Raw genomic sequence first — 27380 nt, 5'->3', positions numbered from 1 at the left:
ACACTGAGACCTGCCCTGCCCAGCCCAGCCCAGTCTGAGGACCCAATGATAAGGCCTGAAGTCACTAGCCAGGCCCAAAGTAAACAGTATGTGTAAGCGGACATTCCTTCCCCACCCCTCTGTCCCTTCTCTCCTGCAACAGTAGTGGGGGTCTGGGGTGGGAACCTGGGGGTCCATGCAACCTCTGAGAGTGAGAGAGTTATTCCAGGCTCAGCTTCTCCCGGGGTCTCTGGCACTCCATGCTGACTCTAAGAAACCCTGTGTGCATTGGCTGAGAGAGGGACATGTCCCTGGATAGCAGGCACCATCCTATTGAACTGTTACTGTGAATGGTGCAGCTGAAGACTTCAGAGAGGCAGAAGCTCAAAATATTTTTTTCTGTATTTCTTGTGTCTCCTGAAGAATTATAGCATCCTCATCCCTGAGCTGTTGAAAGGAGCATAACCAGAGCCCCTCACAGCTTTTCCAATTTCCAGGCCTCTCCTGACCTCCCACTTGCCCCTGTTCACTAGGATTAGAGGCCCAGGCTGGAAAAAAGGCTGATTGGTGTGCGCAGCTGTGGACCACCTGGTCCCGAGTTGGGTAGACACCGGCTCACCTGTCTGCCAGGAACCCCAGGCTCTGGCTGGATTTCAGAAATTCTGACAAAGGGTGGACACATGGGGCCATTTGTCAGAACAATTGATTCTGTCCTCTTTGGAAACACCAGAGAAACAGGAAGTGCTCTGCTCACAAATTACTGTTTGCTCCCCGGCTGGAACTGAACATTGCTATGGAAAATCATTGTGGACAATGGGAACAAAAGGCTTTGAGCATGTGCATGATGGTTGGCTGTGACTCTTAAGAAAAGGCAGGTGGGGGAACACTTGGGGTGCAACAGGACTATGAGGGCAAGAGTGGAGCCCAGAGTAGGTAATCATTCAGCCTCTCAGTTCAGGGAGAGGGCCTTGGGGGAGAGTACTCAGGAATGTGGATAGGAGGCTGGCTGGATGCAGAGCTTTTCTGTGTTTCCAGAACATTTGAGGCTGTTAGTGGTAACACCATGTAATCGTCTAATTGTTTTTTAGCTTCAGCTTTCAGAAGATAAATTAGTGATAAGAGCTCTGTGGAAACCAACTTTACCAGAGCTCACTAGCTCTGAGGACAGAGTGTGTTAAGTGGGCTGTGAGCTGGCTGCTGATGACGGGGGCCCAGGACTGCAGGGTAATCTTGGCTCTGGCAACAGCTTCTGCTCAGCATGAACTGACCAACTAGTTGGAAAGTGCCCCAACCTTTTCCTTCCTGAAATTGATCAATGAAGGAAAATCTACTCGGGTATAGTTGAAAGAGGCCTGGGCTGGACCCCTGAATCTAGTCTTTGTCATTAACTTGCTATCTAACGCAGAGAAATCAGTTCTCCCTGAATCTAGTTTCTTTGTCTATAGAATGAAAAGTTTGGGCTGGATGTCAACAATAAGACTCTTTTGGAGGCTTAAACTGTATTTCAGACTCCGAGTCAAGGAATATATAAGCATTAGCTCCTTCAAACCTGACACCAAACCTATCAGATCATTTTAAATCCATGATTTTTACACAGCCAGAGGGTTTAAGTCACTTGCATAAGATGCTATGACCAGGACTGAAACCCAGGTATGCCTGACTTGAAAGTGGCTTTCTTTAACCATGTTGCTGTATTGGATGATCTTTCAGGTCTTAGATTCTAGAATTTCTTCCTGAAAGCAAAGGCAGGAAAGGGGTGGGGAGGAGAGAGAGAGAGAATAGGTGCTGCATGTCAGAAAACTTGAGGTATTTTTATCATAAGAAGAGGTGTGTACAGGGTGAGGTGTGCAGGTGGAGCTGCAGGGTGAGGTGTGGAGTTGGAGCTGCAGGATAAGAAGTCTCATTACCTATTTTTTTTTTTTGTAAGCATTTTCTATTTTGCCTTCAAGGAGCCTCCCAGCAAATATCATTATTGTATTGCTGACAGGTGCAAAAAATCCTCCCAGGTGACCCTCTGCAACCCCAACCCACAGAATTATATATTAAAAAAAGTTTCATGTAAATCAAATCATTTGTTTATTGCAAAATGAGAGCACCTGGCATTGACATGTATTTGGTTTTCCATGTGGCTTGATCTGCTTTGTGTTTTCAAAACCTCTTGTTTTCACGCAACTGAAATAAGAAGGATTCAAGGTCTTCAGTATCTTCTGATGTAAAAAAAAAATTTAATTGGTTTGAGTAGTTTCCACAACCACCTGCAGTTCTCATCTGGGAAATTGACTTTCAGGGCTGAGGTTGCTGCAGTAGTCAGTAGAGGGAGCAGGGCAGGCATTGTGGAAGTTCCTCACCTGAAGATCACAGGGACGTGTGTGTGTGTGTGTGTGTGTGTGTGTGTGTGTGTGTGTGTGTGTATAAACCTATGCACGTGTGTGCAGACATGCATTCGAGCACACATTTCTGTACTAAAAGCATGAACAGCAATTCATGCCTCAGGCTTTCCAGGGAGAAGGGCCACAACCTACCTGACAGCACCAATTTCTGAGCTTGTTACTGGGCCCAGTTTTATTTTTTTTGTACTGGGGATTGAACCCAGGGGTTCTCAACCACTGAGACATATCCCCAGTCTTATTTTGTATTTTATTTAGAGACAGGGTCTCACTGAGTTACTTGGTGCTTTGCCATTGCTGAGTCTGGCTTTGAACTCGCAATGCTCCTGCCTTAGTCTTCCGAGCCACTGGGATTACAAGCCTGCACACCCCCCTCCCCCCGTACCCCGGGTCCCCCTCCCTCGCTGGGCCCAGGTTTTGAAGGCAGCCAAAGCAGGATTTGAATTCCTACTCTGCCACTTCCTGGGAGATTGTTTGATATCAGGGATGGTTTGGAGTCAGATTCCTTCACTCTAAAAGAGGAAGGATGATATCCTGGCAAAATGATGTGAGGATCCCATGAGACCATCTTCAGGAAGTGCGCTGTCTGTGTCAATCAACCCAGTGCTTGACCCCCACCAAGTAAGCTCTCAGTACAGAGAGCCCCAAGTAAGCTCTGGGCCACGTGTACCAAGTACCTGGTGCCTGATGGCGACCGAGGACCTACTGGATTCCAGGCACTGCTCTGAGTATTCTAAATGCAAGAGGTGATAGGCCCAGAGAGGGGAAGGGATTTGTCCAAGGTGACACAGATGGTAATGATGGAACCAGGCTCAAGCTTGGGAAGTCTTTCTGTAGGGTTTATAACCTTAAATACAACTCTCAGCTGCTATCTACAGCTCACATATATGCACAGAAATACACCTGAAGTTCATTATACTATGTGTATTTTATTTGTTCAGGCAAGTTACTAAGGTTTCCATCTGTCCTCAGGTATGCTGTATAATCAAGTGTTCAACCAGTGAAAGTTTGCTAACCTGTAATGGCATTGCTAGAAAAATTGCTAAAAAATTATTTAATGTACGTGTGAAAACTCTTGACACACAGTGAGTGCTCAGAAATAATTGGTTAAAATTTTATTAAAAGGAGAAGAGAAGGGCTGGGGTTGTGGCTCAGAGGTAGAGTGCTCGCCTAACATGCGTGAGGCACTGGATTCGATCCTCAGCACCACGTAAAAATAAAATAAAGGTACTGTGTCCACCTATAACTAAAAAATAAATATTAAAAAAAGGAGAAGAGAAAGTATGTCTAGGCAAAGGCATCATAAATCTAGTCCCTCGCAGCCACATCAATGTTTATAGTGGCTCAATTCACTATAGCTAAGCTATGGAACCAACCTAGGTGCCCTTTAACATATGAATGGATACAAAAAATGTGGTATATATATATACACAATGGAATATTAGTCAGCCATAAAGAGAAATGAAATTATGGCATTTGCCAGTAAATGGACAGAACTGGAGACTATCATGCTCAGTGAAATAAGCCAATTCCAAAAAAACCAAAGGCTGAATGTTCTCTCTGATATGTGGATGCTGGCTCACCATGGGAATGGGTTTCACTGGATTGGACAGGGGAGGGTGGATGGGAATGGGAAAGACAGTAGAATGAATTAGACATAACGTTCTTATGTTCATATATGAATACATGACCAATGTAACAACCACAAAAATGGGAAGTTACACTCCATGTATGTATGATACGTCAAAATACATTCTACCGTCATGTGTAACTAAAAAGTACAAATAAAAAAATTAAAAGTAAAAAAAAATGATTTCATATTTAAAAAAGAAGAAGAAATCTAGTCCCTTCCTTAGTCTGCAAGGGCTTCCATTTTTAGATGCGTAGCTACCGTTCCTCCCTCTACAGGGCTCCTTTCTCTAGCCCTGTAGCAGGACTGTAGGGCTCTCTGAGCCAGTTTCTACCTGGAACTTCCGAAGAGCCCTCAGGGAGGGATTTAGGCTGTTATTAACTTAGGAGAAAGGCAGAAGTTCAACCTCAGGGTCTTCTTTAAGGTGAATTCGTCTCCATTCCTACAATGTCTTTTTCCTCCCACAGGAGGAAAACACATACTGAAGATTCAACGAAGCATACATGCATTCCAAGACACCAAGACACTCATCGGCTCTTCCTGTCAACAGGCTGAGGAAGATTCAACAGCGTTTGTGTTAGAGCACATCACTGGGGTCTTAGAACATGTTATTCACTCACAGAAAAATCAGGATGCTGTCCCATTGATCCTATTTCAGAGACAGAAAATAGTGACTCCTAAGCTTTGGGTTTGAGCCATTGGGCAGATAGTAGTGTGTGTACTGAATCCAGAGATCAGGGGAGCGGACACAGGTTGGGGAAGTGGAAAGTCAAGAGCAAATTCAACCTGAGATGCCAGTGGACTTCCCAGGGGTGCTCTCGGATTGACCCTTGAATTCATGGATCCAGTTTTCCTAACACCTTTGGAAGCTAGAGTTATACATTTGGGTTACATCTGCTATGAAACTGACTGAGAGCACACAGAGAGCATTTGTGGAACGAGAAGAGGAGATACCCCAGGATTGTGCTTTGAAACCCCAAGGTAGGTAAAAGAGAAAGAGCCAGGAAATCCAGAAGGAGCCCCAGTGGGGACAGGAAAACCACACGGCCTCCTCCAGGGCTCCCCCGGCAGCCTGCACCCAGGGAGTCCCACCCACTCCCGCTTTCCTCCATTATACCCCTTTCTCATTTTATTGATGGGATGCTCACAATCTGTAATCCTCTCATTTGGCTTGTTTAATGCCTGTCTTCCTCCACCATATTGTAAGTCCATGAGAGCGAGCTTTGCCAGTCTTGATCATTTTCATATTTTAAGCGAATGAATGAATGAAAATGAATTTAATCCACAAACAAGAAAGTGGCTCTAAAATTTAAAGAGAAATACAGCTGTTTCATATCCCCAACAACTATGCCCTATAGTAGGCTACATAGGATTCATCTTCTGAGAATTTTTATGTAATTTTTAAATTTATGTATGACAGCAGAATGCATTACAATTCTTATTACATACATAGAGCACATTTTTTCACATCTCTGGTCGTATCCATAGTATATTCACACCAATTCGTGTCTTGATACATGTACTTTGGATATACATGTAATGATCATACATGTACATGTAATGATCATCTTCTGAGAAAGTACCAGGAAGATGCCTCTGTTTTCACTGTTGCCTTGCTTAAGATCCCACCATCATCCAGTAATTTCCTAGCATGAGGCATTATCTTCTTAGCACCGTGCTTGGCACCTAGTAAGCACTCAATAAATTTTAGCTCTTTTATTATTATTCAGTCTAAATGCCAATATTCCTGAGGGAGATGGCTGATGGAGTCATTTACTCTTCAGTAGGAATTAGCTTCTCAGCAGGAATAGTCAAGAAAGAATCTTAGGGCTGGGGGAGGGGCGGGACTGCAGGAAAAGGTAAAGGGTTTCTCAAAATGCTGGGGAATCTACAAAAAAGCCCCATGTCTGGTTTTGCCAAGGGTCATGACTACTCATTTGCACAGTGAGGAGGGCGCTGTGCGGTGTCACTTGGGGCCGTGTCAGTCTCCCTCCATCAGGCGGTGGAGGAAATGAAGAGGCTTTCAAGGGAGGGGCGAGGGAAGGGGGACAGGCAGGCGGGGTGCAGCTGGCAGCCAGGGCTGCTGCCTCTACGACATGGATGCCTCCCCCTGCTGCTGCTCGCCCAAGAAGCAGGTACATGGTTTTATCCGGGGCTGAGACTTCTCTTGGGGTTTCCTTCCCACTTGTCTGGAATTTGGGCTCACCCAGTACAAAGTGGGTCCCTTGTGGCCTAGAGGATTAGAGAGCAAGGCAACCCACTCCCCTTGAGCTGCTCCTGTGTGGGGCTGTATATCTCAATCCCCCAAATCAGACGCACATTCTGACCCCTGCTGATGTGGACAGAGGAAAGGAATGTCGAGGTTGGAGTGTGTCTAGGGCTCAGGGGTAAAGGATTGAGCTGCAGGGTTAGTGTCTGTGATAAGCAGTTTGGGAACCTACAGGCAAATCATGCCGTTGGGTGTACTTCCACGCCCTTCCCCCCATTCTAGATCCCAAACTTGACCATGCATTCCTTGGGGGCAGGCCCCATGCTCCATCCTAGACGTTTGGTCCCCAGCACCCAGCAGAGTGATTGACAGGACCTGTACTTATGCTGCCCAGCATGGTGAGTGCCTGAATCAAGATGTACTAAGTGTAAAGTACACACTGACTTTGAAGACTTAGGGGGAAAGAACAGAAAATATTACTAACTTTATACTGATTACAAGTTAGAATAATATTTTGACACATTAGGCTAAATAAAACATACATTAAGATTGATGTTATCAGTTCATTTGAACTTTTAAACGTGTGACTATTCAGACATCGTCCACGACGTCTGTGCTTTGCGTTCTAATTCTCTTGGACATCTGTGGTCCATTCTGCCTTGGCCTCCCGTCTCCCTTCCTTTCTTGTTCCCCTTAACCTCTAACCAGACCACCCGTGCTCTTCTTCTAGGGTGTCTTTGGCTCTCCTCTGCATTGGGTATTTGTTGAGTCACTGGTCACACCTTCCAGATGTGTTGCTCATGTCATTTAAACCATATCTATAATTGCACCCTTCCTCCTAGGACAAAGCCGTTCAGGCAGGAGCTGGGCTATCCGTTTTATGAACGTTATGATCTTCTTTGAACTGGTTTTCGTAACAGCCTGTGTAATAGGCATTGTTTTTCTTTCTTTTTCAAACAAAGAGACTGAGGCTCAGAGAGCTCTAATAACTTGCCCCAAGTCATCCACCTTATCAGAGCTGCAGGGTCAGGACTTGAAACCCAGTGTGTGTGACTCACGGGGCGAGTTTTCCCCTCACCTATAGCACGATATTTCAGCTTTGCGTCATTTGAATCTACAGGGGTCTCTGGCATTTGTCTGTGGCTTATGGGGGAACTCTAGATCATGCAGAGAACCAGCCTGTCTGAGACTTAGAATACTTGGGTACATTCTAGACCTAGCGTGGTCCCTGACTTATTAAGTGGCCTAGGACAAGTACCTTCTTACCTCTGTAAGACAAAGAGGACCTTTAGAATTTGTGATCTGAGGCTGCTGAGTGGGGAATCCAACAACGAACATGACCTTGTAACTTAGTTTCTGATTTTCTACATCTGGATTTAGAGGAATTTTTTAAAATAAGAAATCAGAAAAGCGACCTCAGAACCGGATTTCCTCATGTTCCAGTATCTGTTGAACGTGCTGAACAGTAACTTCTTGGCAAAGTAGTCTGTGTTGCATGGATGGGCAGAAAACCTCAAGTTTTTCAAGGATTCTGGGCTTTTGAGAGATGCCCACTCAGGATGGTTTCTAGAGCAGTTTCATCTGGGGTGTGTCCTTGGGAATTGCGATCTGGTAACACAGCTCCAACAACTGGAAACCCCATTATCTGTTTAGCAGATCAGAGAAGAGGGCCAGCTCCTTTCATTAGCCTGCTTATTAGTCCTTCCTGAACACTGTTTTCTAAAAGTGGCATCAAAGCTGGGATGCCCTTAGAAATCCCCTCTTTAAGACTCCGGGAGCCTTTTCGAAGCTGGATGTACAAAGCAAATCAGTCACGCCTGGGGCTGTTCTCTGCTGCTGCTTTGGTTAGTCTATAGGCAATTAAGGCCCCTAGACCTGCTCCCCCCCCAACTCAGGCCATACCCATGGTTCTTTATTTAGTGCCTGCTGATTGCTGCTAAGAAGGCCCAGGAAGATTAATTTTCCAAACTAGTTCCTATTTTTTGTTCCCAATCCCTGGAGGGCAAATATAAGTGTTCTGAGGTAGTTATTTCTCCTAAATGGATTTCAGACTGAATAGTGATTTTTATTTGTTCAACTAGACTGGGCCATAAATTAATTCACTGCTAGTCTTTGAACCTTGATGCTAAAAAAAAAAAAATAGGTCAAGGAATACATCCTTTATCTACCTCCCTTTGAAATTTGGTTTTGCAGTTCAAAGGTGGGATGGGGGGAAAGGACAGAAAGAACTGTCGGTAAGAATTCAAAAACCTATTTCTTGATGCTTCTATTAGCCACAAGGGCCAGCCCGTGGTTCAATGCATTCCACAGCTACCAGGCAAGAGCCCTCGCTCAACACTGTGTGACTGGAAATAAAAGGAAGGAAAATATTTTCTATGAACAAAAGTCCTATTGAGTTACTTCTAGGAAACAAACAAACTCTTTTAAAGATCTTTCAACTTATCAACAATGGATATTGTAAAGGCATTTGTGTTATTTCAAATTAATTTCATTCTGTGAAAATTCATAAGGCAGGGCCACTGGTGGGTGACCCAACCTTGCAGGCTGTAGTTTAGATGGTTCTGTTTTGCTAAAGCTTGTAATTTCTTACCCCCCACCCACTTCAGAAAGACCTATAGGAGCTATGTCTGACATAACGAAGGCAAAAGTGACCTTAATCCTAATGAGGCTGTATGGACTAGGAACAGTGTGGCACTTTCAAAAACTGCTGAGGACATTTTATGTGAATTTTTTTTTTTTTTTTTTTTTTTGGCATGGGGGCTACTGGGGATTAAGCCCAAGAGCACTTAACCACTGAGCCACATCCCCAGCCCTTTTGAAATATTTTGTTTCACTGAGTTGCTTAGGGCTCCTCTAAATTGCTGAGGCTGGCTTTGAATTTATAGTCCTCCTGCCTCAGCCTCCCAAGACACTGGGATTATAGGCGTATGCCACGGAGCCCGACCAATGTAAATTTTTAACTGGATCAAGAGCTTTTCAAGGTGGGGAGCATATAGTAGACACTCAATAAATGCTGAATAAACAGGATGTGCTGAGGACCCAGCTCTTTGCTTCCCTTCTTGCTGGGGCCTCTTGCCTGTGCCTAAGCTACTGTCAGGGTTCTATCTCCCGGAAGGGCACATGGCCCCCACAGCCTACTTGATGGTCAGCAGGACCAGAAATGTCCCTTTTTAAGGGCAAAGCAATGTTCCTGTTTGGATGCAAAGCTTGAGATCCTATGGAGCAAGTGTGGTCTGCTGCCCAGGGTGCATTGGGTCTGCCAAGGAGGATGGAAAGAGAGCTGTTGGTAGTGGGCACACACTTTAACTGTGGCTAAAGGTGCTGGGGGGACCTGGGCAGGTTTCTGGGGGGGGGTGTTAGAATCTGTTCACTCTCCCTCCCTCTGGGTGATCCAGCAAGGCCTTCGTAAGAGTAGTGCAAACAGAAAAAGACTAAGAAAAACTGGAGACAGTGTCCAGTGGGTGGTAGAGGGGTGGGCAAGACTAGGATGTGTGGGACAGAAGTTCTAGGACTAGACCTCTGCGTCCTTGCTCAGGCAACAGATTCTTCCTGAGCCATCAAAGACACCCTGACCTGTTCTCTTTCTTTCATAACCTTGATGACTATTTTGGTTGTTGATGTTTGTTTGTTTGGTTTTGGTACTGGGAATTGAACCCAGGGGTGCTCTTACTTTACAAGGTATATATCTTTAACATCTATTCTGCACACAGCTTTGAATTTCAAAAGGAGCTAAACACCAGGTGACTCCAAGGAGGTTCAGGGGCTGGGTGCATCATATTAGGGTGACATTTACAGGAATGTGTTTTAAAATGGATAACCCTAGCTCATCACATACCAAGAGAGATTCGTGGCAAAACAAAAATATATAAACCAAACCCAGATCCCTCACAAAGCCACTTGGCTGACCTCCATTAAAAGTAGCAGGCTCTACCAGAAAGAGGTCAGAGCAGCGAGATGAATTATGAGCTTTGTTAGATGCAAACAGAGATGCTCAGGAAATAGAAGGGAAAACCTAAGCATTGGAAAAAAACAGCTTTATGGTCATGAGACATTTTTTTTCCAGGTATGTCAGAGGCAGCTTCGATGATGCCCAGATGACCTTTTGGAAGTTCCCATCACTTCTCCATGCTGCTTTTCAGCCAGCATAATCATGCACACCTATAATCCCAGGGATTTTGGGAGGTCAAGGCAGGAGGATTTCAGTTTTGAGGCCAGCCTCAGCCACTAATGGAGGCTCTCTACAACTTAAAGAGACCATCTCATAATTATAAAAATTAAAAAAGGTTTGGGGATATAGCTTAGTGGTAGAGATCCTCTGGGTTCAATCCCCAGTACCTAAAACAAATAAAACAAATTGAAAAAACCAAACTTCACTTTCTGAAGCTGCTGTTATCTCAGTATAGGTGCTCAGAGCTCTCAACACCAGGGCCTGACAATCCCCAGGGAGGCCAGTATCTCAACAGTGTTCTCTCTCTCTCCTTTTTTTTTTTTTTAATATCTTTATTTTATTTATTTATTTTTATGTGGTGCTGAGGATCGAACCCAGGGCCTCACATGTGTGAGACAAGCACTCTGCCTCTGAGCCACAACCCCAGCCCCCCACCCCCAGCATTCTCTCTTTACCTTGTTTTCTCTCCTTTTTCCCTTTTAGCACAATATACATCCACTGTAGAAAAATGAGAAGACACATAGAAGTGATGGGGAACAATAAAAAAAATCATCAGGAGTCTCCCCACTCAGAGATAATTATTGCTCACATTTTTGTTAATTACTTTTTCATGATGTGGACCCGGAAAGATGGCCATTATCTCTTCCTACATGGGGAAGGAGATAGAGCATCCGCAGGCAGAGACGCAGCTAGCGTGTTTATTTTAATGAAGTAGATTTGCATTCTGTTGTTTTTACTCAACAGTATGGTATGAAGATCTTTCCCTGTAGATTAACCTGTCTCCACAGATACCTTAATGGTTAAGTCATACATATTTAATCTTATGATGTCCCACAATTTACTTAACAATCCACTATTACTAAGTTTTAAGATTGTTTCTTAATTGTTGCTTTAGTTAATGACAGACCAGTCACCTGCCCTGCACCTGGATCTTTGTACTTACATCCTTGACTATTTCATCAGGATTAATTTCCCCAGGGAGTTACTGGCTCAGAGGAGCCTGGACATTCCTTTTAATACCCACAAATGACCCTTCAGAAAGATTGCAACAATTTGCCTTCTTGCTAGATGGTGTCCATCCCCAGAACACAGTCATGATGAGCATCTTAATTATTTTTTAAATGATTTCAAATCATTTTAATTTAATTTCTTTGATCGTTAGTGAGATGAAACTGTTTTTAAATACATTATATATCTGCCCATGGGAAAATGTCACCGAGCAGGTGCAAATCAGACCAGAGCATCAGTGTGTGATGACAGCCTGGTGGGGAAGACAGACAACAGGTGGCAGGTTACAGCTCTGTGGGACAGGCCACGATTGAAGGTGCTGTGTGAGATCTTCGCTCAGCCTACCCTCTAGACCTGGGATGGAGCAGAAGGGTTTCTGGAGAGGGGACGTCTCAGCTTAGTCCTAGGAGAAGGGAGACTAGGAGTACCCAGGTGAAGAGCCAAGGAACAGCGTCCTTGGGGGAGGGGGGTCCAGGGAAAGAGGGCACACAAGGTAAGGATGGGGTACTGAGAACTGTAAGAAGCTCAAGTTGGTGAATGCATTCGGTGCAAAAGAATCTGATTAAGAAATAAGACAGGGTAGGACTCAAGTCCCATTGCCTGGGTAAAGCATTTGGACTCTGTCCTGGGCGACTAGAGACACTGACCACTGTGAGGCAGAGTCATGCACAGTAACAACATGCATGAGGCCAGGTGCACGTGAAAGAGAATGGGATGCTTCTCTCTGTGGATGCTTCTTGCCCCAGATGCTGTTTAATGCCCCATGAGAAGGGGCAGGGCCTAGGTCAGCCCTCCCGGCACTTCAGCAAGATTCAAGAAGAATCTTTTCAAATAATTAAACTATGTACTTCTAAGTAATAACAAAGCAAATGCATGTTGATTCTACACAAATGAGATTATTGAGCCTCAAACCAGAAAATTCATGGTTTTAGTTGCAACAAGCAGGAACTCAAAAATCTCTGAGATTTAACAGTTTGTGGTAAGATGTTTTCAGTCATCAAATAATTCTTATGAAAACAAAATTTTCTGTGGCCATTAGAACACTTTCTTGTTCCAGTATCTTATTTTCTCTAGAAACGGGGGCTGGTATTCATAACGGGCTATTGTAGATACAGAGCTTTTACAAATGGCAAATGTGAGAAGCTACAGTTTCAAGTGCTGGTTGGTACTACGAAGGGTAATGTATCCTGAGAGCGACAGGAGTTTTAGTAAAAGCATCCAGTGTATTATTGCTGCAATATAAATTGAGGGATCTCATGGGAGCCAACTGATCTTCTGGAAAGCAACCTAAGGGTTTTCCTCCTCTTTCACAGTGTTCTGCAATGACATACTTCCTACCATGTCCCACTTTTAATCATATTTCCAGTGGTTGCAGAAGTTCAGGTTTATCACAAATTTTCAAGTTATACATTCCATCCAGAGTATTGAAAAGGCCATAATATTCTTTGACTATCACATTTAAAAAATATATATCATTGCTTCCAGAGAAAACAAGGTGATTCTGATACTGACCTTTGGATTGTAGAAGGATTGATCATGTAAATCCTAGTTAAAATGAGTCTTCTCTTTCTTTTTTCTAGTATTTTCTGTTTTGGAGAAGCTGGCATTAATGTCACTTGTTTAGTATGAACAGCATGTAATTTGGAAACATTTTATCAACTGGGTAAAACTTTTTTCCCTTAACAGTTTTTTAATTGTATATTTTCAAGATCTTTTGAAAATATATTTATCAAGATATATTTTCAAGATCCATGCTGCACATTAACTTTCAATTTTTGCTTAATTTAACATTTGTGTCTTTACAAATTTTACTTAAAGTATCATGCCAAATTAGTGGCAAGAAAACATTTATTTAGAAAACATATTATTTTCACATATTTCAAAAGTGTAGCTTTGGCTTGTGTCCAAAAATCTATAAACTAATTAGCATCAGTGATTTCTAAAAGAATGTTCCATTGGCTTCTCATTGATGTTTTGGGGTCACAAAGGTTTCAAATTGATTTTTCTTCATGTATTTGATAGCAGTCTCAGTTTTATCTTCTGTTTTTCTGTTTTCAATGCTCAATGTTTTGCTAAAGTCAAACTGTTCTTGGCAGAATAGAATTCAGTGACTTTGAAAGAACTTTCTTGATATATTGTTCTCTGCAAGTTTAAAGAATGAGCAGCCTTGGGCTCATTTGGGAACATATTTTGAAATCCATTAAAATTGTTATAAATTCTTTTTCATCATTTCTGTTTCTCTGCTCTGCCAATGATTAGAGCTTGGAATTAGTCTTTCTGTTGTTGGTGATTATCTCCTGAAAAACTGTATAATCTTACTCCAACTTTATCATTTGCTGTGGAAAAAAAATTTTTTTTAATGTTTACATATTTTGAAAATTTCATTTGGAAAATTGACAAACCCCCCAAATACCAGTTACAGTGACCTACAACCCTAGGACACATGTCTCATGCGTGATATTTTCCATTTCTTACCACATTCAAAATGATTTCAGTCAATAAATCTGCTGAATTTTATCGATTTGATTTCAATTTTCATCTGCCAAATTATGTGTAAATGTTATTAGGTGTGTCTAGCTGTACTGTGAGTCCATGTTCGGACACAACACTATGAGTCTTTTACAATTTCTGTAAATGCAGAAAATTCCTGTTAGACTGCTCATACTTCTTCTCTAATGAGCTTTTGAAGCCTAGATGTTATCATGACAAAAAGGGACTCTTGTGTGTGTGTGTGTGTGTGTGTGTGTAACCCAACAGCACACCAACATTTTCCTCATCATGTAAAATCCATTATTGCAGCATTAATAATCATGTTTTCAAATCTGGAAGCTCAAACGCTTAGCACTTCTATTGATGTTTATTTCAGATTCTTCATATTTTTTTTAAAAATGAGGGGATGCTACATCCCCCCAAAAACTTTGCATTCTTTCTCATTTTCCTTTTGATTTTTCCTTCTCAAAGAGCTGGCAAAGTCTGGAATCCTTTGAAGTGTAATAAAATAACCAGCATCTAGTGCTTAGTTCTTCTACCATTGGGGAAAAAAATTGTATCCATTATATTTCCAAAAACTTCCAATCTATGTTATCTTCTGTAAAGGAAAAATTTCTTACTGAAGGTGGATGATTTTCTTTTTTGAAGTACTGGGGATTGAACTCAGGGGCATTCAACTAGTGAGTCACATCCCCAGCTCTATTCTGTATTTTATTTAGAGACAGGGTCTCACTGAGTTGCTTAGTACCTCACTTTTGTTGAGGCTGACTTTGAATTCGTGATCCTCCTGCATCAGCCTCCTGAGCCGCTGGGATTTACAGGCATGTGCCACTGCGCTTGGCTTTGAAGATAGATAATTTTCAACAAAAGCACATCACTGTTACTTATTCAAAGTACAGGGCCATGTATTTGGATTCTTTGCATTTTATAAATGCCATTTTTTCTTGAAATTCATCAATTATGTTTGACTGTGGAGCTAAGAGGTGAGTTAACATCCTCTTCACATTTCTGCAACACATTCACTGAAACCAACAACTCTGAACTTGATTTTCTTTCGGCATCCCACCTTCCCCCCCCCCCCACCCCCCGCAAATTTATCCAGCAATCCAAATATTTGATCTCATTTCTTCTCTAGACAGTTTTTTCATTCTCTGGTTTTGATTCAATTTTTTTCTTTTCAGTATCTTGGGAGAAATGACATATTAGTTTACTGAATATTAAGTAAGTATTATTAAAATGTATAACTAACTTATTTTGGAATTTATAATTTTAAAAATAATGGATGATAAGCCATGAAAATTTATCAGTGGTCAATTTTTATTGTAAAAAAATTTCCTTTAGCAACCCTTAAATAATAGCTAAGATGTAATTAGCAGTTCATTATGTAGTAATTTCTAATTTATGAGTATAAAATGCTTTGCAGATACGTAATGGCACATGAACATAAATTACTCTAAAAGTAAGTTATGCTGTAATGAAAATCTTACAGAACTTAATTTGGAGCTCAGAGCGACCATTCAAGTGGACAATATGAATTACAATGCAAAACTTCAAATTTAATCAATACATAATTACTAGTAGGGTTTTTTTTTTAAAAACACTTAAATGAAAATCAAAACAACAGTTAGAAAGCAACTCCTTGGTTGGAAGCACTAATTATTTTAGCACTAGTTATTTAAACCAACAAGGTCTGGTTCAACTCATTCTGCTTCAACTTACGAAGCAAGAAAATGTCAACCACTTTAGAAAAAGTCTGTTTGCTTCTGTCAGAAAACTGTCATAACAAATGGATTTTGTTAATAAGACATTATATTGTCATTTACCAGAAAATCATTGTAAAAATATAAATCATCTACCTTTGTAGTCACCAGTTAAACAAAAATGGAAACAAAATTCAAGATAATGATGTCTACAATGTCCCCTTAGTACCCTTAGATGTTGTGCTCTTGAGCAATAAACAACCTGAACAACCATCCATAGCTGTTCTATGCCCGTGTGCCACTACAGTCAATACAGTGCTTCCACATACGGAGGAACAGGGAATAGACCATAGTCTCAAGGATGCTGCTCTTGCTGTTTGCTGACTGTGACCCTGAGCAACTCTCCTAAGACTCAGACACCTCAGCTACAAAGGGAGATAAATACTCTAAATCCTTGTAACTGCTACCTGGAGGTCACATGAGATACCCCCAGTTGAGTAGCAAATGAGATCTTGAGATGGACATAAGGTTTGACATTTGTTAAAAGTGTGATTGCTTTCTGGGAAACAAACAAACAAACAAAAAACTATTATGTTTTTAAATCAAATCAAAACATGCACAGAGCCAGTGAAGGATGGTAACTCCTGGTCTCTGTTAAATCACCTGAAGACAGCTGCCGGCTTCACATGTCCCTGGTGGACCTTTGAAGGAGCCCACGAGACTGACACTCAAATTTTCTTAGGAAACCAAACATTAAGGCCATTGTTTGCTGTTTTTGAATAAGCTACTGTGCCACCTGAAAAATCTCCAAGTGATCTTTAAAGCAACACCTACCAACAAATGGCTCCATAAGCAACTTCAAGAGGATGCGGGGTTTCTATTTTGAGAAATGAAAATTTGCAATAACAACCAGAAAGACCTTTAAAGTCCCAGAAATGATAAGAGTGTTTACTTCAGAGGAACCCAGAGGAAGTGATCCGGCATTCGCCTTCTCCTCTGCGCCTGCGGGCTCCGCCTGATCACAGCTGTGCCTCTGTGGCCAATCCGGGAACACCAGAAGGGAGTCTCCCATCTTTCATTCATTCATCAAGCATTTATTGAGGGGCTACTGTGTCCCAGGCATTGGCCTAGATGCCCGGGAGAAAAGTCAAATCGGACATGGTCTCAGTCCACAAGGTTTTGAAGTCGAGTTGGTGAACCACCTTTGCCACACTCTGTCTTCCCAGGTTCTGTCCCTCCTTCCCTTTTCATCCTGGGTGACAACCTTCCCTTCACCCCCAGGTGCCAGAACTCCATCTCTTACTAATGATTTCAGATGTGCACTGAAGGGGAAATGATGGCTTGTTCCATTTACCGTACCTTTGCCCCCTTTTCTGGCTGGCACCCTCTCACCTGGAATGCCCAATGCTTGGGCACAAGTGCCACCTCTCCCATGCAGCCTTCTCATCACCCCGGTGAGAAACGACGTGCCCTTCCTCTCCGATCCCATAGCCCTTTCTTTGGACATCTTCTCACTGGCTGCCCACCTACCTTCTGTGACATCTGCTGGGGTCGGACGGAGATCTTCTCTGCTGGACTGGGGTGGGTGTGGGCATGGGATGGCACTTGGAATCCCATGCCCCTACTCAGTTCGTCTCACCCGTGTACCTGTCTCACACTCCTGGGAACACACCATATACGAAAACAAGTGTGGCTGGGTTGGATTTCTCTTCTTTGATTTTAGAATTAGAATTAGATTGAGCAGTCTCCTTAATCGGTGGCCCTCTGCCGTCCTGGGAGCCTGCACAGTTCTTATGTTCTATTTCCTTAATGTTTTGTAGTTTTCTTGGTTCTTTAGACCCATCTCGCGCCTGTCATGGACACCAGCTCTTATTATCTTTCCATCTATCTTCCACAATGTTATTAACACACATGTGGAAGCTTGAGGGGTGCCTGGTATTGTTGGAACTGAGTTTGCCTTTTGGCTAAAGGAAAAAAACACTTGAATTAAAATTTTGGGCACCAGTAGCTATTAAGGAGGGATTCTGGGAAGGTGGCACTTGCAGTCACAGCAGGAGGGGTTCAGCAGCTTGGTCTGGCAAACAGCTTCTCTTTCTTCTCCAGGATCCCCCAGCTCAGGGTTATACTCTCCCCACACTTGGGCTCTGTCCCCTTGGCAGAGCCTGTCTACACAGGCTGTGACCCTGAAGAGTTCTCATTTCCAAGAGATGACTGTCCTCTTTGACACACACTGCTGAGGACACCATTTCTGTTTCTCCTGTGTCTCTCAGCTGTCATCCTCAAAGGACCTCTCTCTTGGCAAAATACCTCCCCTCTTTCCCAATGGTGAATAAATGTCTTAAGCGGGTGCCATGGTGCACACCCGTAATCCCAGCAACTCTGGAGGCTGAGACAGGAGGATCGTGAGTTTAAAGCCAGCCTCAGCAAAAGCAGGGTGCTAAGCAACTCAGCAAGACCCTGTCTCTAAATAAAATATAAAAAAGGGCTGGGGATGTGGCTCAGTGGTTAAGCACCCCTGCTTCAATCCCTGGTACAAAAAAAGAAATATCTTGGGTCTTTAGGCTAGCAGTTCTCAAACTCTTGGTCTCTGGACCTCTATACACTCTTAAAGATTATTAGGGAATCCAAAGAGCTATGTTTTATGTGTTCATATCTACATAGTCTATACATATTAGAATTTAAAACAAAGAAAAACTTAAAGCATTTACTTAATCCATCTAAAAATAGTTCTAAAATATTACATCCCAACATATTTTTGAAGAATAACTGTATTTTCTAAAACATGACAGCTTTGGAGAGGAGAAAAGCCATGTTTGATGTGTTTGAAAATCTTATCATCAACACCCATCTTGATTAAAGAGAGCCGAGACCTGCCTTTGCGTTCTGTCTCTTCCCATGCCACATGTCAGGGAGCCTTTGGAGAATTTCACTACATATTAGAGAGAAGGACAAGAGTGAAAACGGCAGCTGGCCTCATGGTGCTCTTGAGGAAATGGCTTTGACCTAACCAACCCTCTGCAAGGGTCTCTTGTTCTCCAGACCACACTTTGAGAACTGCCCCCTGAGATCCAGTTTTGTAATGGTGAGGCCATCCCCCGTTGATCCTTCGGCCTGGGATTTAGACAGGCTAGAGCTGGGACTCAGTGATCTTGCTTGGAGTACTTGGAAGCCTCTGTGTCCTTGAAGATTTATGCCACCTGCAGCAGCATCCGGAGAGAGTCGAGGGTGCTCTGTTGCTGAAGGCGTTGGATTCCCCACAGAGGGAAGCCTTCAGAGGAGCTGGCAGTTCTGTTCAATGTCTTCACTGATCTCAAATCTTAATTTTTTTGAATTTTGCCAATAGCTAGAGTCCATTCAGAGTGAAATCTGGTTGATATGTATGTCAAATTGGGTAACACTGCATTTTGGATTTTTTTTTTTAAGTAAAACTGACTTCTTAAAGGACTGCAAATCTACTTCCATGACCATTCCACTAATTCCACACATATATTCACACAGGTGGACAATGTTTCTTTTAGTAATGGCACCGTTATTGGAAGAATAAAAATTGGAAACAATCTCAATGTCCACTACAAAGAAACCAGTTGCATAAACAGTGGGCATTCATAGATAGCCCACTGTGAAGCCAAAAAGCAGAACGAGAAGGTTCTGTGTGCATATTGATAATAAATTAGCTCCAAAATATGTTAAATGAAATAGTAAAACAGAAGACAATGTATGTGGTATGCTATCATCTATATATAAAAAAAAAAAACCATATAGTGTGTGTGTGTGTGTGTGTGTGTGTGTGTGTGTGTGTGTCTTCGCTCCTGTGTGCATAAATGAACTGGCCACGCTGGTTGCCTCCAGGACTGGGAACTAGCTAACTGGGATCAAGGGCAAAAGAACAGCTTTTTCAGGAGTCTCTTCTTCTATCTTTGAATGTTGCCTGATGAAACAAAAATTGTAAACACCTCCCCCAAACTGAAAATTAAATGAAAATAATTTTTAAAAAAATTAAAAATAGGGCTGGGGATGTGGCTCAAGCGGTAGCACGCTCGCCTGGCATGCGTGTGGCCCGGGTTCGATCCTCAGCACCACATACCAACAAAGATGTTGTGTCCGCCGAAAACTAAAAAATAAATATTAAAATTCTCTCTCTCTCTCTCTCTCTTTAAAAAAAAAGAAAATTAAAAATAATTTTCAGAGAATTAAAAAAGAACAACAATTTCCAACACTTAGAAAAGCTGTTCTCTGGAGAGAGTTCTTATTCCCTGGGCACAGCATGGCTGAGGGAGGGACAGGGCGTACCCTACAGCAGGCGGAGGGGGACTGCCGGACAATGAGATGCACCTGTGGAAAGAACTAGCCATTTCTTAGTCATGCCTTCTTCCTCCTCTCAGCCTTGCCTTGTCTCACAAATAAGGAAAACGGAGTCCAAGCCCTTAAGTGACTCATCCTGGGCTCCAGGGCTCTTGTTCCAGCCCTTGCCTTCTTTGAGGGGGGGATTTTCCAATTGCTCCTGCAGATCCCTCCTCAGGGGTACAGAAGGTGCTAGATCCTCTTTCCTTTGGTCTTACACATTTCTCTTCTTGCTTCACATCCTAAGCAGGGGCTGGAGAGCCAAGCAGGGAGAGTACCAGTGACAGTGGCTGTAGGACATTATCGTCAGCATTCTTCCTCTTCCTTCTCCCCTCAGCCACCCACACCTGGGCAGGGCGCCCTCCTCCAGTCTCCCCTGGCATTTCATAGATCCATCTCCCCTTTTTCTGAAATCCCCGTTGCCCAGTGCAGCTTCTTTTTTTTAATTTTTTTTTTTTAAGTTGTAGATGGATACAATCGGTTTGTTTTGTTTGTTTATTTTTACGTGGTGCTGAGGATCGAACCCAGGACCTCATGCATGCGAGGCAAGCACTCTACCACTGAGCCACAACCCCAGCCCCAGTTCAGCTTCTTTAAAATAGAACTTGGTGGGTTCTGATGACATTGAGCCATTTCCAATCGACTTCCCCTCCAAAGGATACAGATTTGCCATCTGCTGAGAGATCTAGAAGTCTGGGGTACCGGCTTTCCAAGATCCAGCAGAGGCTGGATGACCCTGGTCGGGTGGCCATCAATCATCCTTGGTGATCACTCATTTATTCATTCAACAAATATGAATTGATCCTATTCACCACCCGAGGCATGTTTCTAGCCTCTGGAGATGTTGTGAGGCCAAAACCGATCAGGCTTTCGTTCCTGTGGAACTTACGTTCTTTGCCAGGGAGAAAGACAGTAATCAAGTCAACAGACAGAAGGACTGAGGTAGCTCAGACACCATTGATAAGAGGGTGATGTAACCGACAGGATGCAGAGCAAACTCTGACCATGTGCTTGCTCATTAAGAGAGAGAGGCCCTCTCCAAGCCCTAACCTCCCGTCCAAAGGTGAGAGTCTTAACATTCTCCCCACTCACCAGGTTGCCATGGAGGAATGAAAGACTTGGAGAAGAGGTGCCAGCTCTCTGGGGTCCCGTGTCTGCCAGCTGTTGCTAAATACCTCTAAGAACTTCTGCTTCCAGAGCCGTCTATCCCAGGAACCTCAGAACCTGGGATAAGAACTCATTGAACCGTTGGTCCCCTGGGGGAGATGAATTGGACCAACTCTAGGTTCCAGGACTCCAGAGCCAGCAACACCTCCCTGGACAAGCCCACCCTATTGCTCAGCTCAGGTAAAACTAGCCCAGGGCAAGATGGTTGTTACTGACTGTTCAATCATAGGCTGATCATTTAGTTCTTAAACAACTCTATGTGGTAGGTATTCGTATTATGTCCATTTCACAGATGAAGAAAATGAGGCTCAGAGAGTTTAAGTGACTGTCTTTAAACCACACAGTTAGACGTTCTTGAGACCCAGGGCACTGGAGTCAACATCAGTCTCCTTCCTGACCTCCTCCTTCATGATTGTTTCTCTTTACCCACCTTCCTTTGCCTTTCTAGAATGGCTGTTGGCCTCTCTGCCCTGGATGGGCATCTTCATGTTCTCTCTTCTCTTCATGGTAAACAGATGTATCCAGCTCAGACAATTGCCCTCAACTTGTGACCCAAGTTCCCTTCTCCTCGCTCTGGCATTATGTGTGTCTGTCACCCCATTCCATTCTCCCTCCACCGTGTCCTGTGACTTGTCTCATCTCGGGTGATTTGCCCCTTATGACTGCCACTAGGAAGATCTGGTCCCCAGGCCCCCTCTGTACCCTCCACCTGGGAGATGGGCAGGAACTGCTGCAGGGAACTGGGAAGGACAATGTGCTAGGGTGAAGGGCAGAGAGAAAAGGAGATGCTGAGGTGTCCAGTGTGATTCCCTCTGTCCTAGGGACCCCGAGAAGCTGTAATTCTTGGAGTTTGTGCCCGCAAATTAGATTGCCCTAAATCCAATATGTCACCTCCTCCACCTTGGTAACTGACTCTACATCAGTGTCTGAGTAGCCAGCTCCCCAGGACATGTGGCCAGAGGGTGCTCCCTGCTGTGAGAGCTGGATCTCACAGCTCCACTTTATAGGGAGGGCCTGAATGCACGGATAGAGAGCTTTGGTCTTAGAGTTAAAAATATGGGTTCAAGTCCTGGTGGTAGTTAAAAATATGGGTTCAACTCCTTGCTTCTCTTGGACAAGTGTCTTTCTCTGAGTTTCTGCAGCTGTACAATCAGAGGTTTTCAAGATTCCTCCCAACTCTGAGAATCTAGGGACAGATCCTGGTTGGGGGAGGGATGGACTTAGTGTCTCATTCCTCAGGCAGGGAAAATTCTTTTACAATGTAAATAATTCTCCCCTTCCTCACCAGAGTATGGGCAGACTCTCATGCCGGCTACCTCTTCCTGGTCTCTGTCTGACTTGCTGGTGTCCTGATCCCTTTCAAACCTTTCACACGCCCTTCCCATGTACCTATCACCTTCATCATCCTGTTGTTGTTGTTGTTGTTTTTTCCTGGACACCCTGGCATATCTCTGGTTATCCTTGGTAAGAATGGCAGAAGTCAGGAATGAAATGATCACACGGAGGCAGCAGAAGTTCCTGCATATGAACATTAATTTGCAGTCAATGAGAGATGAGTTCAAGTTCAAACTCTGTGGCCTTGTGCAAGGCAGATGCATACGAGTTGGTTTCTTTACTGTAAAAAGGGAATCATGATTGGTCCTACCTCATGTCTGTTATGAAAATTAAATGAGATAATGAATGTGCCTGGCATACATCAAGCCCTGGATGAATGGAAGTTAACATTATCCTTTTGGATCCTATAAAGTGCATTTGCATGTGCGGGTAAGGATCACTCTCAGCTCTCCTTTCCTCTTCCTCTCCTTCCCTTTCTGCAGAGGATGTCACCACCATGGGGCCAGAGACCAAGTCCGCAGTTCTTGGCAGGTAGGTGAGAGAAGGCTCCATGGAGGAGGAGGGTGGGGATCTCAGAGAAAGGCTCTGTGTGGGGATGGGGCGGTGGCTATGGAGGCTGAGGCAGAGGAGGGGGCTCTGGGTGGAGGCAGAGGATGCTGGGCTGTTGGGCAGGTGGAAGCCCCGAGGGGGATGGAGAGTTGGTCCAGGGGCAAGGAGGCTCCAGGGCACTTTTGGAGAAGGCCACTCAGCTAGATGTCCTCATTTCTTCTGGTTGCTCCCATCAGCACAGAAACCACCGCCCTTTCTGGGTGCATTGGTGTTGTGGTCCTCGTCTTGCTCCTGGTGATTCTGTTGTCCGTGACCTTGAGGAAATGGAGGCACGAGAGTGAGTGGAACAGCTGGCCCCAGAAGTGGGAATGACAAAAGGGGAGAAACTGGGGACAGTGGTGGAAGTGTCCTTCCTAGGGGTCAGTCTTGGGGGTGTCGGGTGGGCAGGCTACAGGGACTCTGTAGATAGCAACGTGATTTATCCATCACACAAATTCTTCACTCTGAGAGCCAGGTACAAGCCATGTGCATAAACGATTATGCTTTATATATGTCAACTGAAAATACTGATGCCAAATAATCCCATCTAGATAATAATGAGATGACTAAGTGTACTCATTGCCCTGAGACTCCCTGGGAATTTAACTCAGTCTGAGGCCCCAGTGGGTTGAACATGGTGATCTTTGCATTTCAAACTTGAGCCCTAAATTCGGTAGTCAACACAGATGGTCACTTCCCCCAACTCAGGCTGACTTTGAGTTTATTACTTTTTCTAGGACTATTTAAGAAACAACTGAGGTATCAGACCAATTTCTTCCACAAATCCTCGGTAAGAAAATGCTCAGTCTCTTGCTGTTTGCTAGATAGGCCCCACACAGAGGGTGCTGGGGGTGGGGGTGGGGGAGGCAGGGAACGGATCTGAAAGGAATATTCTTAAAAACAGAGAGATCCAGACCTGCACAGCAGGGCTATGGGAGTTATATTTGTTGTCCTTCAGGGACAGTCCCTCTCCTGTCCACTGCCCAGCCACCTACCTCTAACTGGGGTTCTGTCTCTAAAGGACATTTCCTATCAAGCTGAAGTCATATATTCCAACGTGATCAACCTGGCCCCCCGGAAAGAGGATTTCGCTGTCTACGCCAACGTGCCCTGTTTCGATCGCCCCAGGAGAACGTCACCAGACCAAGTGCAATATGCCTCCATCATATTCCACTGATCTGGGGGCCTATGAGCTGCTCAGGGTGGGATCCTGACCTGTGCTAGGCTGGATCCTGACACAATTGCCTTCAATTTATGCGTGCATGTATGTGCTTTAAAAAATGCATAAAACATTCTGTTGGAGATGATGACTGGGTACTTCTTCTAATTTGTTAGAATCAAAGTATGGTTCTAATGGAAAGGAGTGACATAGAACACAAGGAAATTGCTCCCCCAGACCACCCCCAGCCCCAGAGCCAGGTTCCTCAGACAGACCAGCCAGCAGAGACCCCTTCTGCAGCTCTTCACCTTCTCCAGGAAAGGGTGAGGAGGGGGGTCCCCACCACACGGGCCCAGCTTTTGGATTTTGTCTCTGCTATTCTGCTTTGTCAGGAATTCACACCCGTGAATTAATTCATGAATCACGCTCAGGTCTGGGACTTGTGAAAGGCTGACTACCTCATATATCTGTCCAATAGAACAAATAGCCGCTTTCTATGTTCAGTGTGGGGGCTGCAGACACATGGGAAGTGCTTCTAAGTGGCAAGCTGACTACAAGTCACCACTGACCAGGGACAGCTCCTGGGGGGACGTTGGTAGATGTCTGGATCATTCACTCCTTGATTCACAGTTATTTATTAAGCACTTTCACATTCTGAGTCTTGTGAATCTAGCAGTAAACGCAACAGACAAAACCTTGCCCTAGTAGAGCTTACCTTCTAGAATGAACAAAGAAAGAGGCAAATACCCAGGATGCTAGGGGCACCATTTGACACCCTGGTGGAGGTGGGTGGCTATTTTATATTAAAAGGTCATAGAAGGAATAATGAGTTCAAAGATCCTGAGGTAGAAGTGGACCTGACACAAAGAAAAGCAAGGAGATGGTGTCTGGAGTGGAGTTTCCAGGATTGCTAGGGGTCAGAGCAAAAATGTGGAGGAAGTCAGGATCTTGACTATTACCTGAAGGGAACTTGGTAGCTCTGGAGAATTTTGAACATGACTTGACTTAATTTTTAAAGACTTCTCTGGTGGCTAATATAGAAAATAGACTCTAGAGGGTAAGAACAGAAGAAGAGAAAGTAGCACTCGTTCAGATGCTGAAGTGCCAGGCAGACCCTCAAAAGCAGAAGGACTCATGCTTCTTCTCTGGAGGTTGCTAGAATGCAGAACTCAAGACAGAAAACCCGCACTGAGGTCAGTCTTGGGGTGACAGGGACCCCGGGGACTAGATAAAGAGGCCAACCCTACCTCTTCCCTTAACTTCTCCCATCTATGGAGAAGTCCAAGATTCTGTGACAGTCACGAGTGCTCCTCATGGAGGACAAGGATCAGGGACTCGGCAAGGCTCAGGCCTCTCACCAGCACCCCCAATCTGTAGGGAGCACCCTTTCCCACCCAGCTCCCTCAGCTTGGCCTGGTCTTGGAGACAGCGGGAGATGGCCCCTCAAAGGGGTGCAGGAAGTAGTGGGGACCCAGCTGTCAGTTCTTGGGCTCTTTAGTGGCCTGAATGGGTTTCAGTTCTGGACAGGGCTTGGCCCCCAAGGAACCAGGGATAAGAGCCTCTGTTTAGACTTCCACAGCACATACGGCCCAGGGAGATCTCTGGCTGGATGTGTCCAGCATCTTTGGTCCTTCCAGGAATTTCTGAAGATTCTCATCCAAACCAGCCCCTGAGTTGGGAGCGTGTGATCTAGAGCAGCGTTGCTCACAACAGAGTCCCAGAATGTCATGGTGTAGCAGAGGCCTCTGCTGCTCCACACTCTATGCTCCTGTGGCCCTCATCCTAGATCTTCCTCTCAGGGGCCACCAGAACATGATTCCTGTCTCCTTTCCACCCTACTCCTGTCACCATTCGAGGTGACTTTAGTGGCAATGTAGATAGCCTGTTTCTGCCTCTGAGCTCCAAGTTCCTCCCAGAGTGTTCTAGTTCTGAGAGAGATTAGCAGGTGCAGGATGGAGAGAGTAAATGAGATCCATGATCAATACTGGGCAAAGATGAGTAAACAAAGAGTATTGTAGAATTTTCTTTTTCATTTTACTCCAACACTGATGGCAGCCAGTCCTGTCCTCTATGGGGGGTGGCATCATTCACATCAATTAGAAAATACTTGCTTGGTGGCTCCACTCTGCAGTGGCAACCCCTTTCTCCACAGAAAAGTCTTAACTGGGCTTCTCCAGAAATCTTCACCATGACTGATTTTGGTACTGTCAGCAAGAGAGTCTCTGCAAAAGAGTTCCATGTAGATAAACTTCCTATTTTTGTGTTGCCCTGTTTTACTTGGCCACTGGCCGGGAAGATACAGCACTCCAGGTGCTGGACACCCCCTTACTAGTTTTTCACAAGTGTATCTAGTATAGTAGTTTGTAGAAATGTGCAAACAAGGCCTCTGGCCTTGGGCTGGGCTTCACAGAGATGTCTACATTTCTAAGATAAGAGTTACCAATTGGGCTCCATGGTAACAATTGGCAGGGGGAGGAAAGAGAGGGGAGAAGAAGCTCTCCCCTTCTCAGATGTTGTCCTTGAAGGGTTAACTTGCCCAGAACAGTGAAAGAAAAACCTGCTTTTATGTGAACTTCTGCAGACTGTGAACTTCTGAGCCTTTCCCCTTAGATGCTGGGTATAAAATTCTGAAACTACCCAAACTCAGGGTTCAGGGGATTGATTGATTACAGCAAAAACTGTGCCCTCTGAACCTGGCTGCAGCCAAATAAAACTGTTTCCTGCTATCTTCAGTGCCTTGCCTCATCTGTCCTACAACAACTCCACCTCCAGGGCCTAGAGAGGGAGAAGTCTTTCCTGTGTTGAAAACCATCAAGGGTAGGAGCAGTTAGCCCTTGGTCTTAGCTGAAATGGGGTGAGCATGTGACCTGGTTTGTCTGGGACTTCCTGTTGGCCCAGTGAAGTTATTAGGCCCACTTTCACTCCCAAAAGTGTCATAGTTAGGATGACACATGATGTGGTCACATGTTAACGAGGTTTTGAAAATGCAAAAATATGTCCAGACCAAGTAAGGAGGGGAAGTGAGGAGAGTTGAGAGGCGGGGAGAGGAGAGGGTTGAGGAGGTAAGAGGAAGGTTTTGGCAAAGGCTAAAATTGTGGGGATATAAAAAACTTCCGCCACCTCCAATCTCAGCAAAACTGCCTTGTGTGGTATTTTGGGGAAGGGGAAACATGGAAAGGGGCTGAAAATCACCTATCGGTCAGCATTGAGCAGAAATCA

At 44.2% G+C, this 27380-nt stretch overlaps 1 protein-coding gene across 1 annotated transcript; it reads left to right on the top strand.

Moving 5' to 3' along the window:
- Nucleotides 1–6058: 6058 nt before the first annotated feature.
- Nucleotides 6059–24179, top strand: LOC308651298 (uncharacterized protein; the record flags this gene model as incomplete). Its single annotated transcript, XM_081298217.1, has 6 exons — nucleotides 6059–6131; nucleotides 21008–21259; nucleotides 22897–22945; nucleotides 23200–23300; nucleotides 23740–23792; nucleotides 24024–24179. Exons 2-6 carry the CDS (start codon nucleotides 21178–21180, stop codon nucleotides 24177–24179), a joined length of 441 nt encoding a protein of 146 aa, XP_081154343.1. The 5' UTR covers nucleotides 6059–6131; nucleotides 21008–21177.
- Between the last annotated feature and the right edge of the window lie 3201 nt (nucleotides 24180–27380).

The sequence above is a fragment of the Spermophilus citellus genome (genome assembly GCF_964194105.1).
Source record: "Spermophilus citellus genome assembly, chromosome: 6".
Lineage (NCBI taxonomy): Eukaryota > Metazoa > Chordata > Mammalia > Rodentia > Sciuridae > Spermophilus > Spermophilus citellus.
This window is presented reverse-complemented; position numbering and strand designations above follow the sequence as displayed.